The following is an 18,592-nucleotide window of genomic DNA, read 5'->3' as shown; positions in this document are numbered from 1 at the left end:
GGCGGTGCTCCAACATCACTGCAGATGGTGATTGCAGCCATGAAATTAAAAGATGCTTACTCCTTGGAAGGAAAGTTATAACCAACCTAGACAGTATATTAAAAAGCAGAGTTATTACTTTGCCAACAAAGGTCCATCTAGTCAAGGCTATGGTTTTTCCAGTGGTCATGTATGGATGTGAGAATTGGACCATAAAGAAGGCTGAGTACCAAAGAATGGATGCTTTTGAGCTGTGGTGTTAGAGAAGACTCTTGAGAGTCCCTTGGACTGCAAGGAGATCCAACCAGTCCATCCTAAAGGAGACTAGTCCTGGGTGTTCACTGGAAGGACTGATGCTGAGGCTGAAACTCCAATACTTTGGCCACCTCATGTGAAGAGTTGGCTCATTTGGAAAAGAATCTGATGTTGGGAGGGATTGGGGGCAGGAGGAGAAGGGGACGACAGAGGATGAGATGGCTGCATGGCATCATTGACTCGATGGATGTGAGTTTGAGTGAACTCCAGGAGTTGGTGATGGACAGGGAGGCCTTGTGTGCTGTGATTCATGGGATCGCATATAGTTGGACACGGCTGTGCGACTGAACTGAACTGATGCACTGTTTTAAAGTTGTTTTGTTTTTTTTTTTTATTTGTTGTTGTTCATTCGCTAAGTTGTGTCAGACTGTTTGTGACCCCATTGACTGCAGCACACTAGGCTTCCCTGTTCTTCACCATCTCCCTGAGTTTGCTGAAATTCATGTTCTTGAGTCAGTGATGCTATCTAACCATTCATCCTCTGCTGCCCTCTTCTCCTTCTGCCTTCAATACACAGTTTGAAAGCATCAGTTCTTCAGTGCTCAGCGTTCTTTATGGTCCAACTCTCACATCCATACATGACTACTGGGAAAACCATAGGTTTGACTATGTGGACCTTTCTCGGCAAAGGGTTGTCTCTGCTTTTTAATACACTGTCTAGATTTGTCAAAGCTTTCCTTCCAAGGAGCAAGAGTTGTTTAATTTCATGGCTGCAGTCACCATATGCAGCGATCTTGGAGTCCAAGAAAAGAAAATCTATCACTCTTTCCACTTTTTCCCCTTCTACTTCTCATGAAGTGATGGGACCGGATGCCATGATCTTAGCTTTTTGAATGCTGAGTTTTAAGCAAGCTTTTTCACTCTCCCCTTTCACCCTCATCAAGAGGCTCTCTAGTTCCTCTTCACTTTCTGCCATTAGAGTAGAATCATCTGCATATCTGAGGTTTTTGATATTTCTCCCAGCAATCTTGATTGCAGCTTGTGATTCATCCAGGCCGGCATTTCGTGTGATGTACTCCACATATAAGTTAAATAAACAGGCTGACAATATACAGCCTTGTTTTACTCCTTTCCCAATTTTGAACCAGTCCATTGTTCCATGTAAGTGTCTAACTGTTACTTCTTGACCTGCATACAGGTTTCTCGGGAGACAAGTAAGGTAGACAAGTAAGGTATTCCTATCTCTCTAAGAATTTTCCAGTTTCTTGTGCTCCACACAGTCAAAGGCTTTAGCATAGTCAGTAAAGCAGAAATAGATGTTTTTCTGGAATTCCCTTGCTTTCTCTATGATGCAATGAAAGTTGGCAATTTGACCTCTGGTCCTGTGCCTTTTCTGAACCCAGCATGTACATTTGGAATTTTTTGGTTAACATAATGCTGAAGCCTAGCTTGAAGGATTTTGAGCATAACTTTACTAGTATGTGAAATGAACCCAACTGTACGATAGTTTGAACATTCTTTGGTACTGTCCTTCTTCAGGATTGGAATGAATGAAAAATGATCTTTTCCAGTTCTGTGGCCACTGCTGAGTTTTCCAAATTTGCTGACATACTAAGTGCAGCACACTTTCACAGCATCATCTTTTAGGATTTTAAATAGCTCAAGCTGGAATTCCATCACATCCACTAGCTTTGTTTGTGGAAATGATTCCTAAGGCCCACTTGACTTCACACTCCAGATGTCTGGTTCAAAGTGAGGACCACACTATCTTGGTTATCCTGGTCATTAAGACCTTTTCTGTATAGTTCTTCTTGAATTCTTGCTACCTCTTAATCTCTTCTGCTCCTGTTAGTTCCTTACCATTTCTGTCCTTTATCATGCCCATCCTTGCATGAAATGTTCCCTTGATATTTCCAATTTTCTTGAAGGGATCTCTAGTCCTTTCCATTCTATTGTTTTCCTCTACTTCTTTGCATTGTTCACTTAAGAAGACCTTCTTATCTCTTCTTGCTATGCAACTCTGCATTCAGTTGGGTATATCTTTCCCTTTTTTATTAGTACTCATCATTTAAAATATAAGTTTGTAAAAACAGAGTTGCCATAAGATCCAACAATCCCATTCCTGGGCATATAGCCAGACAAAACTATGATTCAAAAAGATACATGCACGCCTATGTTCACAGCAGTGATATTCACAATAGCCAAGACATGGAAACAATATAAATGTCCATCAACAGGTGAATGAATAAAGAATATGTGATATATATTAATATCTACACATATATATATGCATGTATATATACAATGGACTATTACTCAGCCATTAGTAAGAATGAAATAATGCCATTTGTAGCAACATGGATGGACCTAGAGATTATCTTGCTAAGTGAAGTAAGTCAGAAAGAGAAAGACAATACTATATATCATTTATATGTAGAATATAAAATACAACACAAATGAACATACTTATAAAAGAGAAACCAACTCACAGACATAGAGAACAGACTTGTGGTTGCCAAGGGGCAGGGGGAAAAAGGAGGGGAGAATTGGGATTAACCGAGGCAAACTGTTATATATAGGCTGGATAAACAACAAGGTATATAGTATAGGATGGGGACCTATATCCAATACCTTGTGATACATCATAATAGAAAAGAATATGAAAATAGAATACATATATGTATATGTATTCATATATATTTTTGCTGTATAGCAGAAATTAAACAAAACATTGTAAATCAACTATACTTCAATAAAATTAAAACAAAGTATAAGCTAGATTTCCCAGCTATACTGCATGCTCTCTGAGAGAGGAATTAATGTTTATATAGCTCCTGATGTCCTCAAAGCCTAGGGCAGAAACTGTTTTTGGTATATCCAAATAAACATATTAGCTCATAACTTGTTACCTGGAATGAATTATGCTTCACAACTTTTAATTTTCATTTAATCCCCCATTGGAATTGGAACATTGGGTAGCTAAGTCTTAATGGTTAAGACAGTAGAAAATGTCCACCTACTGAGGATCAACAGCCCAGTTCAACAGATCTAGATGGATCATGAAAAGGTCCATAACTGGAGCCTCACGAGTAGGGCATTAATCCTTATAAGAGTTATGGCTGGAAAAAACCCACTTCACCACAGAAATTCCATTCGCTTTAAAGGCTTGCTGGGTTGCAAAGGAATTGTACTTTTCTGGTTTCTAAAGTTAATATTTGAAGAAGCTCTTTCCCTACTGATTCCTTTTACATAGAGAAAAACTGTACAGACCACTGAGCTAAACCCAGTGAAACAAAATCCAGCTTGAGATTCCTCCTGGGTATCCGATGAAATTGTAGAACTATGCAGAATCCTTTCAAAACACTTTTCAAGAATATGAATGATAGGGTTCACAGAAGGAACATCTTAGGCTCTTTTTCACACTGGAAATAAAAAATTCCCATCATTAATGTCTTCCATCCACAACCAACACTCACACCCTGGTCTTTCCCCCAATCCATGTTTTTTTTCCATACTCAACCTAAAAGGATGTTGGAAATGAGAATACTTCATTCATTCCTAGAAAAAATTTCCTAATTTTAGCCCAATGTAACTGTGGATCTTCTAATCCATGCTGGTCCTAATGTCTGCTAATCTATTATTATGTGAACATGCTTATTGAAAAAGAGGGCTGTGTTTCCAGGGATTTGTCTGAAGACGGCAAATACGAGTTGACAGACTGCAAATTCTAGATATGCCTCCCAATTGACACTGAAGTAATTCTTACTAAGAAAAATTTAAGAACTAAGTACCACCTACTCCTTGTTCATTATCCCTTCCTCTTCTCCCCTCCCCCACAGCTGGGAACTCTGTACTGTTCACAGCTTTGTTCTTTCTTCCTAAATAGAACTCCTCCTTAAATGGCTGTAGTGGGGGAAGGGTGTGGCAGTGATGTAAAAGCTGCGAGAATTGGTCTATGGACACAGCAATGCTAAACATACAACCCTTTATAAATCATGAGGATTATGTTTTTCTGTTTTGTTTTTTTTTAAAGCCTGATTTGGGTAGCCAAGCTTCTTTACCCAATGGTCTAATTGTTCCTTAATGTAAAAAGTGAAATCTAGAAAGAAAAATCCCTTCTCTTTTTCTTTGATTTACTCTCTTCACAAATGAATGTCTTGTATTTCAATTTTTTTATCTTTCTAGGGTAGCCCTGATTTCAAACAAAAGATGTCAAATGAAGAAAGACACATAGAAGAGGTCCTAAAGAGTTCCTTGGTTGACAGAGAATTGTTGGATTTAAAGATATTTGAGATTGACATCTACCACAGAACAGCAATCCACGGCCATTAGGATTCTTACTTAGCCAGGGCCCATCAATTCTCACTAAACCCTATTCACAGAATGAGAGACCTCAGCCATTGCTAATTAAATAGATGATGTGGAAGGAAAGTGGAAGTTCCCAGTTCAAAAAGAATCCTAGGGCAGATCACATTCCTCAAAAGAATTAAGTTAATATCTAATCGACTTCCTAATTTCTATATGTGTTTCTCAAGGTCTTCTCAACACACAACTTCACATTCATAGGGTGAGATGGTATGACACTGGAGCGTATTTGAGACATAATTCCATTAACCTCTTGCTGGTAAGCCACATTTTTCTTGTTATATTATCTAAATGAGGGAATTCAGGGGATTTAGCCATCCAAAATAACCACTGTATGTAGCTCATGATTTGTTTTCACAGTACTACTCCCACACCAAATTGCATTTTCACTTCCACAAAGATTTATTTACTTATTTAATTTTTTGACTGTGGTGGGTCTTTGTTGCTGTGGGGGCTTTCTTAAGTTGCAGTGAGAAGGGGCTATTCTCTAGCTGCGGTGCGCAGGCTCCTCATTGCAGTGGCTTTCCTGGTTGCCAAGCACAGGCTCTGGGCACAAGGCTCTCAGTAGTTGCGGTTCCTGGGCTCTAGAGTGCAGGTTCAGTAGTTGTGATGCAGGGGCTTAGTTGCTCTGCAGCATGTGGGATCTTCCCAGACCAGGGATTAAACAGTATCCCATCCAGTATCCCTGGCATTGCAAGGCAGATTCTTAACCACTGGGCAACCAGGGAAGCCCCTTCACTTCCAAAAAGATATGTGTACCAGTGGCATTTTTTCTTGAGTATGAAACAGCCTATGAATGGGAGGGCATTCATGATCTATGGCTCCTGCCTTTTACAAGATCCATTTATCCTGCCTCCAAGAAACCCATAGTGATGTATTTCTGGGCTGCAGAGTATTCTTGGGCCCCAGACGTATTTCTTGGGGCCCCCACACAGGCCATGGCTGGACTAGAGTTCCTCAGATCACCCTTTTAGAATCTGTCCTGCTAGCTGATTTTCAAGGATGCATAATAGCAGGGGGGATAATCCCCCAGCTCTTTAGTGACCTAGGTTAGGGCCCTTCTTTCCAGGCAAAAAAGGGAAAGGAACAAGGTTCTTAGGGCCAAGCACTGAGTGGAATAGGATACTGTGTTATCTCAGCTTATCTCTTTCAGTCCAGGCAACCACCTTGAGAGACCTGTGCTTTTATGGGTGAGGAAACTGATGCTCAGAGAGGGGAGTAGTTTGCCCAGTGTTATACAGTAAGAGGCAGACAGGGATTCCATTTCAGGATCCTCTGTCTCTAGGCTTGGTGCACTTTTTGTTAAACTTCTCTAGGCTTCAGGGTTGGGTGGGGCAGGGAGGAGAATGAAGGATGTCACAGGATGTGGATGGGGATCCTGAGAGGGGAGATGGAAACAAGAGGCAGGAAAGGGCCCTCAAAGAAGAGAAGGACAAAAGAATTATGCAGGAAATTCTCTGAAGGCCTTTGAATCTTACTGATTTGGAACTTTGTAACTGAATGTAGGGCTTCCCTGTTGGCTCAGTGGTAAAGGATCTGCCTGTCGATGTAAGAGATGAATTCCATCCCTGGGTTCATCCCTGAATTGGGAATTTCCCCTAGATAAGGATATGGCAACCCAGTCCAGTATTCTTGCCTGGGAAATCCCATGGACAGAGGAGCCTGGCGGGCTACAGTACAGAGGTTTGCAAAAAGAGTCGGACAGTAGTGACTAAACAAGAACAACTGCATTTAAGGCACGGATTATGATTTATCGTTGCCAAAAGTGTAAAGAAAGGTCCTAATGTTATTGAGCAGACTTGTTTCACCATTTTTCATGAATATGGTTTTGGGGTTAATGACTTTCCATAAGCTGAAGTTGTTAATAATCAAACTGAAAAATTCTATAGCTGTGATGGTTCATTTCAGGTGTCAACTGGGCTAAGGGATGCTCAAATAGCTGATAAAGCATTTCTGGGTGTGTCTGTGAGAGCGCTTCTGGAGATAAGCATTTGACTCAATAGACTAAATAAAGCTCACCATCACCAATGCCCAATGCAGGCGGGCATCATCCAATCCATGGGGGCTGGGGGGGCCCACACAGGACAAAAAGGAGGAAGGGTGAGCTCTCCACTCTTCTTGAGCTGGGATGTCAAGCTCCTGGTTCTCACACAAGTAGCCCTTGGTTCTCAGGCCTTTGGACTCAAAATGAATTATACCACTGGCTTTCCTGGTTCTCCGACTTACAGATGGCAGATTCACGGCTTCCATAACTTCAGGGGCCAATTCCTTTAATAAATCTCTCCTCTCTTTTTCTCTCCTATTGGTTCTATTCCTCTGGAGAACCCTGACTAGAACAGTAACAGTAATAATTTAAAGTAATGTTTTAAAATCGTGGTGCAACCTGTTTATATGACCCCTGTGAATGTAAAAGAGAAAAGAACCGGACAGAGATTTTTTTAAATGTATTTCTTAGTGTGGTTCATGGTCAAAGATATTCAAAATCCATTTATTTTAGGAGAATTTGGAGGATAGAAACAATCCATTTACATTCAACAGGTCAAATGTTTCCAAACATATTATCAGGACCCAGACCATATGTCTACCATTACCAGGACACCCGAAACCATTATTAATTACAGAATTCTATATATCTCCCTGCCTTTTTTTTTTTTTTTTTATCATTTGTGACATTGTAAATCAGGACAGTTGCTTTGCTATCCTAGGTGAAAATTAAGACTTGCTATCTTTGGCGTTCTTCTGCTTCATCTGGCTACTGAGTCCATCTTTTTTTTTTTTTAACTGAACTGCAATTTAGGGCATGGATTGGGTGCTTCCAGAAAGCACATAACATGCCTTTCTCTGCTGGCAATGCACACAGTTCTAGAGCCCAGAGGCAACTCTGCAGGAATATAAGTCCTTAAAGTATCAACCTCACTTCCAAAGTACTAAGACAGCCTACCAAGCTTGTGAGCAAAATACATATAAATGTTTTCTATCAGGAGATCAATGAGGGATTTGATCAATGAAAGAGAACTCACTGTGGCCAGTGGCTGCTAGTGAGTTCTCTGGAGTACCAGGCTTCAAAAAACCCAGCTCTCCTACAAGTGACTGAGAAAGTACTGGGCCTTGGGCTTCTGGTCAGTAAAATAGGTATAGTAATACAAATGCTTTGATGGTCAAATGAGGTAATACGAACAATAAAGCACTTAGAACAGTGCCTGACACACAGTAAGTGCTCAATAAACAATGGTATGCACATTCAGGAAATGAATAGGATGAGAATCCACTGTAAAACTGGTACATACCCAAAAAAGAAATCCTACTGACTTTAAACATATAACTAACAACATACACAAAATGTGTCATAAGCATTTTTAAAGGCATAATGCGGTGTCACTAAGTACATTCACACTGTTGTGCTGCCTTCACCACCATCCATCCAAGAACTCTATGCCTCTTGCAAAACTAAAACTCTGTACCTGTTAAGCAATAACTTCCTCTCCCCAGCCCCTGGCAACCTCTGTTCACTTTTCTGTCTATAAATTTGCCCAGTCTAGGTACTTCATATAAGTAGGATCATAAAGTCCTTGTCATTTTGTGTCTGGCTTATTTCACTAGCATAATGTCCTCCATACTATGGTATGTGTTAGAATTTCCTTTGCTTTTAAGGTCCATTGTTATTTTTCAGTGGCTAAGTCACGTCCAACTCTTTTGTGACCCCATGGACTGTATCCCGTCAGGCTCCTCTGTCCATGAGATTTCCCAGGCAAGAATACTGGAGTGGTTGCCATTTCCTCCTCCAGGGGAATCTTCCAGACCCAGGGATCAAACCCGTGTCTCCTGCCTTGGCAAGCGGATTCTTTACCTCTGTGCCACCAGGGAAGCCTAAGGTCCATTGATTATTTAATTGTTTATATATTTTAAAGGTTACACTCCATTTACAATCATTACAAAGTACTGGCTATATTCCCCGTGTTGTACAACCCAGCCTTGAGCCTATCTTATACCAATGCTTTGTACCTCTCATTCCCCCACCCTTATATTGCCACTTTTCCCACCTCGTCTCCTAGCTGGTAACCACTACTTTGTTCTCTGTATCTGGAGTTTGCTTCTTTTTTTGTTATATTCACTAGTTTGTTGTATTTTTTTATATTCTACATTAAGTAATAACATACAGTATTTGTCTTTCTCTGATTTATTTCACTTAGCATAATGCCCTCCAAGACCATCCAGGTAGCTGCAAATGGCAAAATTTGTTCTTTTTTATTGAAGCCCACTGACCTGTCAGACGGTAAAGAATCTGCTTGCAATGCAGGAGACCTGGGTTCAATCCCTGTGTCAGGAAGACTCCCTGGAGAAGGAAATGGCAACCCACTCCAGTATTCCTGCCTGGAGAATCCCATGGACAAATGAGCCTAACAGGCTACAGTCCATGGAGGTGCAAAGAGTCGGACACGACTGAGTGACTAACACACACACATACACACACACACACTGATCTTTTAACCTATCAAATTTTTGAAGTTTTCAGAAATTAAAGATATAAATATGAAAATGCCTCCTTTCACTAGCAAAGGCAAATAACTTCTTGAAACACTTCCTGGAGTTACCTAGAGATACCCATCTCCATAGAAATGCTAATTAGAAATCCAGTTTTCTTAAGAAAGGTATTATTCCTTGAGGCAGGCTGTTTACATTAATCAACATTTCTCTAATACTAGTCAGTGTTTTGTAACACTTTTTCAAGTGCCAATTGTAGCTTGCCAGTTCTTCTGAAGTGTGGAGAACGCCAATGGGGGAAATTAGAATGGTTAACTCTGTCCCCAAGGGATTTTTTTCTGTCATCGTGAAGGAGTTATTTTTATCGTTTTCACTTTACATAAGCATTATGTGGATGGTGGCTAGAAATATTGGACACTGTGTAGAAAGTCCTGGTTTTTCTGTATTTTCATATTTGCCTCCCTGTCAGGCACTCAAGTTTTTCAGTGGAACTTGTGGATTTAATCTGTTCACACACAAACTGGAATCTGTTTACTACTGTCACAGAAATGTTTCCTTTCAGTCAACATAATGGCAATGGGGAAAACAAAATTCATGCTAAATGGACACAATTAAAGGGAAAAAACTGATGGATGGGGCATTCCAATAGTCAATGCTCAGATTATGCTTTGTCACTTTTCACAACTTTTTGGAAAACTATTTACTTGCACATCATAAATATGTGCCTCTGTGATTCTAGATGAACATAACATCAGCATCCAAGATTTAGTGCTATTTTCATTCCTTTTCAAGATTAATATTTAAAGCCTAATACACAGAGCAATAATCAGTTTCAGTATTAAATTTAAAAATCTTCAGGAAGTTTCCAAATCAAACTAACAATTTATAAATTTCACTGCTGGGTTCAAGTGATGAAAAGGCCAGCAGAACACCTATTTATAATGGGAATTAAGAAACTGATATAAAATTTATTTGCTACAATCTTATTCTTAATATGTAAGTAGTTTTGTTCCTTATTTTATAGTAGATTTTCTGGTTATTCTGAGCCTGATGGTCCACAAAATGATGCATTAGAGGATTGCTAATGTAATGCCCTAATTTGTTTAAAGATTTTCATTTTATGTTAATTGATAACTAAGGGACATTTGAGACAGCGGGGAAAAAATAAAATACCATTAATAATAAAAGAACTAAAAGATCCAGAGAAAAACACTGGGTAATACTTTGGATATTAGTACAAGAGCTTTAACATGATGGGGGGGCACTTTTTTCGTACTTTTAAAAACTGGAAACATCATAAGCCAATCTTTTAACTATGAAGGGAATTTCTATTACCATGTGAAGAAAAAGATGCAGACAATGAACCTAAAATGGCTTTCCCACTTTTTGTCATGAAAAATTTCAAACAGAAAACTTGAAAGGTTAGTAAAATGAAAAACGACAGACTCTGCTCCTAAACTCTACAGTTTCTGTTTACAGATTTGCTTTTCCTTTCTTTTCAGATTTGAAGATTTGGTTTCTCTTTCTCTACCTACACATTTTCTCTGCAGTTGAAGACTTCATTTGAAGTTGCATGCATCAGTTGCAAGCATCTTCTCAGAATATCCTTTGACATGATCACAATTTTTAAAAAAAATTAACCATAATCCCATATTACCTAATAACCAGTCCATATTAAAACTTGTGAAGAACATCTTTCACAGATACGTGATGGGTTTTTGTTTTTTGACCTAGGAACCAGTATAGATTCATATATTGCATTCTCATCATGCGTCTTTGCTTTTATGGAATAGTCCTTTCCATTTTTTTTCCCCTCTCATGACACTGAATTTTAGAGCAGAGGCCAGTTGTCTCATGAAATGTTCCAACATTCTGTAATTATGTCACTTGACTTGTTCATCTAGGTCTACACTTAGCATTCTAGAAGCCACGCAAGTATTTGAAATATTCACTTGCTATCTATCCCATTTTTCATCTCCAGGGCTCACCTGCCTTCAACCAGTGAGGAACATCAAGAGATCAGAGATTAGCTGAACTCAGCTTTAACCCTTCAAAGAAACTGTGTAGCTCCAGGAAGAAAAGTTATTTAAATGATACTCCCAAAGAAAAGGCAGAGGAAAGGTGCCCCTGTGTAATTTTTCCTAGTAAGTCCAAGGCCTGTGGTAAAGTGGGTCATTGAAGAGAATTATTAAATCAACAAAGTTTGCTCCTTTATGTGAATCCCTAGGAAGGAGCGTCAAAGGTACTTCCTTTAACTACTTTTTCTTTTGTCTATGAAATACCCTTCAGCTTCTCTTGAGCTAAATGCTAAACTGAAAAGTTAAAAAAAAAAGTGTGTATTATTCCAACTAGTACCAGGCCACATTAACAAATTAACACGTGCTCCATACACGGGCAAGAGATGTAAACAGGCCTAGAAGGGGCAGTGAGATGGAGAAGAACATTTGTATCTGCACTTCTAGGATGACTTATAAACACAGGCTATTTTGGACCTCCACCTCTCTAGAAGTTCAGACTTAAATAAACACAAGTTCGCCCTGGCTGAGGTGGTTTCTTCTGCAGGCGAGTGTTTTTTAAAACATGATTGGCCAGCTAAGAAGTTTATCCGCCTGGTGCCTCAAATTCTCAAACAGTTTATTTGAATACCGTGTGAATGGCTAATCTCCGACAAGTTTTGGGGCTTTAGCAAGGTAAACAAGTGGGTGGGCTCTGAAAGTAAACACTGCATTTCCTCCCAGTCTCATCCTCCTCTCCCAAATTCCGCTCCCTCATTCCTTTCAGCAGCCCCAGCCTCCCCCTTCCAAAGCTTGGTCTCTTGTACCCTGTAAATGTACTCAAATTGCAAAGGAGACATTTTTAATTATAAGTACTACAGTAATGAATTCAAGTACACTCGTTTATCATAAAGGGCTTTTCCATCTGTCTCTAAAGTATACTTAAAAAGACTGTGTATTTGATAACATTAGCACTGAGCATCTTCCACATGTTGATGTTCGGCGTTTTAGATATTCGCTCCCCCCACCCTCAAAGACAGCACGGCGGTGGTTCCAGAAACAGCACATTTATCTCTGTGTTTGGGAGTGCCTGTGTGGTCTCTTCCTAATTTATTTGCACTCCAATCCTCAGGGGTAGCATCGCAATCCCCCTAGGCAAAAGGAGATTAGGGACTGGGCTGTTTGCTTCTCCCCACCCTGACAGAGAAGGGAAAACAACTTCCCCAAGTCCCACAAGTTCTCTGGCCACTGTACAAATTGTTCTTGAGCATGGAGGGTTTCCAAAAGCCCTAATTAGCAACTCACAGCAAACATTTCTTTGCATTAGCTAATGATCCGGCTACACTTGTAAGCAAACAGAACCAACATATCTAATCAATGCTGAAAAACCAACCAAATGCCTATTAAACATCTGGATGTAATTTTCTAGTTAGAACAAAATGAAAACATATGCAGGTTCCTTTGATCTGTGTTTTAACAAAGAAATTGTTGATAAAAAAGCATACTGGTCAGTCAATGTGTCATTTTCATAAAGTCTGCTCATTTCTCTTCAAATGCTCCCAGTTTAATTTAGTTGGTTTCCTGCAATCTCTAATTTTACCATATTGTGTGAAACCGCAAGAGATTCTTTGGATGTGATTTTATTTGAGGTTTTACTGCTTCATGGATTTGCTACTGACTTTTTTTTCCCTTTCCTTCTCTGCTTTCTCCCTTCCAACCCCATGCCCATCCTGTTCTTTTCTTTGGTAAAATGCTGAGGGAAAAAGGTTATAAAGCAATGCTGGGAAGATTTCTTCTGGACCCTGCATTCTTAGGTTTAAGAAAACTTCCAGTTTAAAAAAAAAAGTCAAATGAGAAAATGTGTAACAGCTGAAAGGAAGAGAAAATGACAAAAGTGATCTTTTTAAAATGTGTGTAATTAGTATTTATTTCAAATAAAAAAGTGACAGATTTAAAAGATGTATAATTTCCATGACCAGCATTCATAATTCTTCCTATTGTGTCTAGTACCTATACTACAGATAGCACCTAGTTTTTGTAATCACTTATACTATTAGTGAATTGAAAATCTGATAACTCAGCAACAAATGAATGGAAACATACATGCATCAATGATAAAGAGCAATCTTTTTGTTTTCTTGCAGAGGATAAAGAGGGAATTTTTTTCAGAGACAATTTCCTATGGAAGCAGAGTACTTAATATTTCATGTAAAAACATCATCAACATATGAATGTTAAAGGTAAAGAAGATTATGGTTAACAGACTTTAAACAGAAGACCAAAATTACAGATTTCGTGAGTAGAACTATTTTCCTTTAAATAGGCTGTAGGCAATCTGCACATATATTATTTATTTAAAACATAAGATTAAAGCTACTTGATTGTTTAAACACCATCATTTGTAATGCAGTTTGATGAGAGTTTTGTAGTATAATTATTACAGCATGACAATCACATAGGAAAAATGACCTTGAAAGGGGGCCCAGCCTCCTCTCTCAAGGAGGATGCGCTGTAAGAGAAAGAAGCCATCGAAAACCAACCATCTTTATGCACACAATTGAAGGCCTTTCAATTTTCAAATCAGTATTCTTTCTTTTCGCCAAATACTACATCAGAAGGAAATCAGAAGGCCTGGTGTATCAAACTCTACTGGTAAAGAAGCACGAGTTAAAAGAGAATTTCTTGTTGTTCACCTGAAACTGTCACAACATTGTTAATCAGCTATATCCCAATACAAAATAAAAAATTTAAATAAGCAAATAAAAGAAAATTTCTAATTTTCCCCTTTGGCAGACTAGGAAATATGGTTGAGTAGACACGTTCGCTGTGAAAAGTTATATTAGAGAACATTGGCCTGGCTGCAGTCCATGGGGTCACAAAGAGTCAGACACGATAGAGTGACTGAACTGACTGACTTACTGACTGACAATGTATTAGGGATTTCCACAGTGGTCCAGGGGTAAGACTCTGGGCTCCCAATACAAGGGGCCCAGGTTCCACCCTTGGTCTAGATCCCACATGCTGCAACTAAAGACCCTGCGTACTGCAGCTAAGACCCGACACAGCCAAAACAAATACATATTAAAATTAAAACAAACAAACAAAAATGTGTTAGAAGACATTTTGAAGGGGATGAGGAAGGGTGAGAAGTAGCAACATTTTTACTCCTGTTTTAACTTCTCTGAAAGTGAAATTGCTCAGTCGTGTCTGACTCTTTGCGACCCCATGGTCTGTAGCCTACTAGGATCCTCTGTCCATGGGATTTTCCAGGCAAGAGTACTGGAGTGGGTTGCCATTTTCTTCTCCAGGGGATCTTCCCAATCCAGGGATTGAACCTGGCCTCCCACATTGTAGGCAGACGCTTTACTGTCTGAGCCACCAGAGAAGTCTTAAACTTAACTACTAGCATGTGCCAGTAAATCAAAGTAAAGTTTGGGTAAAGCCATGAAGTCTTGGTTGCCCTAGTTGTTCCCGCATGCAGAGGCATATTTGTGGAATCCAAGAACTTTCTACACAACCCTGGAGCTGATTACGGGATGAAGCAACCATAGACTGGTATACGTGACCCAATACTATGTGATTTCAAGGCACATAGGTTGCCAATCCCAACTCAAGGAAGCTATGAACCAAGCCGCGCAGGGCCACGCAAGAAAGACAGGTCATGGTGGAGAGTTCTGACAAAATGTAGTCCACTGGAGAAGGGAATGGTAAACTACTTCAGTATGTTTGCCTCAAGAATCCCACAAACAGTATGAAAAAGCAAAAAGATATGACACTGGAAGATGAGCCCCCCAGGTCAGTAGGTGTCCAGTATGTCACTGGGGAAAAGTGGAGAAACAGCTCCAGAAAGAGAGACTCAATGGACATGAGTTTAAGCAAACTCTGGGAGACAGTGAAGGACAGGGAAACCTGGTGTGCTGCAGTTCATAGGGTTGCAAGACTCAGACACGACTGAGGGACTGAACAACTAACAGGTTGCCAACCCATGGTTGTATGATTCAAAAACTCCTGTATGTGGAGCAAGACTGCTCTCATCACTAAATATAACCAAGAAAAGGGGCAGTGCTTCCTTGCTATTCATTTCCAATGTCAGCAGAAATGAATAATAGAACCCACTCCTTTAACCCCACTTAATGAGCCACAATTCTGAATTTGTTTGAGAATTACTATGGCGTTGTACAGACTGGCTAAAATCGCTCCTTTAATTTTTCATTTATAATTGATATTTGGGATTGATCCAATTATAGACAAATCAATATCATACATATTTAAGAACTCCACCAGTGAAACGTATTATCTAAAATGATTCTTTTAATATTTCAAGGAAAAGATCTCTGTAAAAGCAAATCTTCGAATAAATTGTATTTCTGTTTAAATAAATGCCTTTCCATAATTCTCTTGAAAGTAAAATAATGGGAACATGGGGGCCATTAACACCAAAAACTGAAGTATATTCCAACATTAGATGAATGCTTGTCAAAGATGTGTCTTTCTCATGGAAGAATTCACCCCTATTTGGCTAAAACAGCATTATTCACTTACCAATCATGTGGAAATAGCTCAACTGAACTGCTCTTTAACGTATAAAAGCAGCAATATTGAAGGTTTTCTGTGGGATGTATTTTAGAAAAACTGACAAAAACTGGAGATTTACGCAGTATGCTCCGTTTATTTAAAATCTTAAAATTCTTTTCAAGTCAAGTTCCAGCTCATAAGAATTTTTTTCGACGTCTTTTCCACAAAGCTTCCCATTTAGCTCCTTACATAGCTTAAGGGCGGGGGTACCACCCGAACTATGGGGGTGAGGTGGGCAGGACAGGTTTTTCAGGTCTCAATGCTGTTTATCCCATTGTCTCCCTTTGTTTCTGGAAATTGGAAACAGACTCGTGGTCGTGTTCCTGAGAGGCCCCTGGAACTCTCAGTAGCCCTCTTCTACCCAGTACAGCGAAATCGGGACTTTAAAACAGAAGGACCCGAGATTTCGCGCGGCGGGCAAAACATCTCATCCTTGATCGGGACGCGCCAGGCTTACCCTGACATCTCCTCGGGTATCCCTCCCGCCCCAACTCAGGTCGATCTTTTTCCAAGGTGGTTTGAAATACTCCAATAAAAAACAATTCCTACCACCTTGAGTGCAAAAGGGGGCGTGGGCATTAGAAGCCTAGTCCTAAGCCGCTAGTGTATCTACGCAGCCAATGAGTTGCCTATTTATGCAGTTTCCATGAAGTGCACAGTCCACTCCTCGGGCATCCGCGTAAAGACAGCTCAAGGGAAAACAATCCTCACAGAAATTTTTTTGTTTTTCAGAAATTTTGAATATGACCTCACTTTGTAGAGTAGCATCGAACAGGGGCCTCCGAAAGACACCTTTGGCTTGAACTACCAAAAAGCACCCACTCTCCCTCTTAAGAAACTACGCGGTTAGTCTCCGGGTTACTTTCACTGAGATCTGAGGATTTTCATTAAAGGGAAAAGTGAACAAGTGGCAGGATTTCTGCAAACTCGAACCCCCGGCTTCCGAGGCTGCACGCTCGCGTGTCCCTCCTGCTCGCGCGCTCCCGCGCGCTCCCTCGCCGACCCCACGTTACTTTGATTGACAGCCCGGCCCCGCCGCTCTCCTTCCTACCGACCTTCCCATCCACCGTGCCAATCTCCGCGTCTCGCTGCTTCCCATTGGCTGGTTTCGGCATCCCGCGGCTCCTCCAGGAACAGTTCCTCACCGAGCCCGGGAGGACGCGGCTGGCGGAGGAGTGGTGGGGGTGGATGGGAGGGGAGACGGGGGAGACGGCGGAGATGGAAGCAAGTGGGGTGGGAGAGGAGAGGGGGACCGGGTGAGACGGCCTGTCCGGTGCCGCGCTGCCATAGGCTCTGGGGAGGCTTCTCGTCAGCACCCCACGTTGGGCGCGCCGTAAGCGATTGGCTGACGAGGGCCTTCCCCCCACCCCCCTCCACCAGACAGGCTCACGTCCCCTGCCGGCTCCGCGCTCGCGCCCCCCGCCCGCGCGGTGCTGGGCGGGGCCGGCGCTGGTTAGCTCCGGAGTGTGAAACCGCGTGTTAATGTAACCGGCGCGAGAGGCGCGGGCGGCGGCAGCGGCTGGAGCGGCGGCTGCAGGAGCAGCGGCGGCGGCGGCGGCGGCGGGTACCCTGTGTCCTGCGTCCCCGAGGCAGCCGACTGCGCCACTCCCGCCTTCGCAGGACCGGGCGGGAACCGCGCCACCAACCGGGACCTCCGCCTGCCCTCGGCAACTTAACCGCCTCCGCGACTACTCCGGACTTGCCCGCGGAGTTTGCCGGCCCGGGAGGGAGGCCGAGCGGCGGAGCGCACTCTTGGGCTTTTCCTCACCGTCTCTTGTATGTCTTTCTCCGGGTCGTGAGAGAACTTTGGAGCGGGCTGGAGCGCCCTTTGAGGAGAGGCAGAGGAAGAGAAGGAAAGAAAGGGGATCAACAGAGAGGCTCTGAGAAAGGGTCCGGAGAGGTCTGGCCGGCGGTGCAGGACGAGTGCGCGCGGGCCGCGGCGCCTGGATGCGCCCAGGTCTGGAGGAGCAGCGGGCGGCTGCGGGATTGCCCTCGGCGGAGTAGACCCGTCGGCCCAGGAGGGTTTGTGCAACCTCGGAGAACACCCAGAGCCGGCGCACTGGGCGTGCCAAGCCGCCTCCCGGCGCGCCCTCCGCACTTTCCCCGCCTCGTCGTCATCCCGCGCTCCTCGTCTCGGGTTAAAGCTGCGGAGCGCCGGGCGGGGAGCCTCCGCTGCCACCGGGACCTCGCACCCCGCCGCCTCACGGGAGCCTGCGAGCTCCCGGTCGTGAGCGCTGCCTGGGCCCGAGGGGGTCACCCCTGAACACAGTCAGGTTTGTTTGTGTGGGGTTAGCCGCGGGCGCCGCGCCACCTGCACCTCGCCGGCGGGCGCCTCGGGGAATACCCGAAGAAGAGGCGGGCCGGGAGAAGAGCAAAGGAGAGCAGTCCTTCTCTGGATTTGTTGCCCGGGACCGCTGCGGCGCACGCGGATTGCCGAGGGGAGCACCGAGTCACCGGGCTCGTCATCTCTCAGCCCGGGCGGCCGAGGCCCTCGGGTGGAAGCGCAGCCCCCGCGCCCTCCCCACGAGCACCAGCGGCGTCCCGCAGGTTCTTGGTGCGGCCGGGCCCGGAGTGCCCTGTGATGTGGCCCTGAGCGCGGGAGTCCGCACGGGCGGGAGCAGAGTGGCCTGTGCGTCCCGCCGAGCGCGCCTGCGTGCGTGGCCAGCGCGCTGCCCGCTTCTGCCTGGCTTCCCGGCTTAATTTTCCTCGGCGGGATTAAAGTTGGAAATTGAGCGGAGAATTGAGTTGCCCGGGAACAGAGCCGCGGCCGCCGCCAGAGCGATGTTCCCGCAGAGCCGGCACCCGGTGAGGCGCGGTGGTGGCGGAGTGGGGGGAAGGGAGGTGGCGGAGTGGTAGTTGTTCTTTCTGTGCGGTGAGGAGATGGGTGGCTGCTACAATCTGACCGAGCCCCCTGGCCTCCAAGGGTACAAGACTTGGGAGGT

General features: G+C 43.0%; 2 protein-coding genes across 10 annotated transcripts in view; one reads left to right on the top strand and one right to left on the bottom strand.

Annotated features, from left to right (window-relative positions):
• The window catches only part of LOC133253475 (uncharacterized), a 40,573-nt gene extending 22,457 nt beyond the window's left edge, over positions 1 to 18,116 (bottom strand). Inside the window, exons 1-3 of the mRNA XM_061427076.1 lie at positions 17,968 to 18,116; positions 17,419 to 17,884; positions 16,706 to 17,338 (exon numbers count right to left, since the gene is read on the bottom strand). Coding sequence (XP_061283060.1) covers positions 16,706 to 17,338; positions 17,419 to 17,884; positions 17,968 to 18,116 — 1,248 coding nt within the window. The remainder of the gene's footprint in view (positions 1 to 16,705; positions 17,339 to 17,418; positions 17,885 to 17,967) is intronic.
• LOC133252737 (transducin-like enhancer protein 1) overlaps positions 17,137 to 18,592 on the top strand; it is a 92,983-nt gene continuing 91,527 nt past the window's right edge. For all 9 annotated transcript variants that reach the window (XM_061425616.1, XM_061425612.1, XM_061425615.1 and 6 more), the window contains exon 1: positions 17,137 to 18,455. In XM_061425616.1, coding sequence (XP_061281600.1) covers positions 18,432 to 18,455 — 24 coding nt within the window. In that variant the 5' untranslated portion in view covers positions 17,137 to 18,431. The remainder of the gene's footprint in view (positions 18,456 to 18,592) is intronic.

The sequence above is a fragment of the Bos javanicus genome, chromosome 8 (assembly GCF_032452875.1).
Source record: "Bos javanicus breed banteng chromosome 8, ARS-OSU_banteng_1.0, whole genome shotgun sequence".
Classification (NCBI taxonomy): domain Eukaryota; kingdom Metazoa; phylum Chordata; class Mammalia; order Artiodactyla; family Bovidae; genus Bos; species Bos javanicus.
Note: the sequence above shows the minus strand (reverse complement) of the source record. Positions and strands in the feature narration are given on the sequence as shown.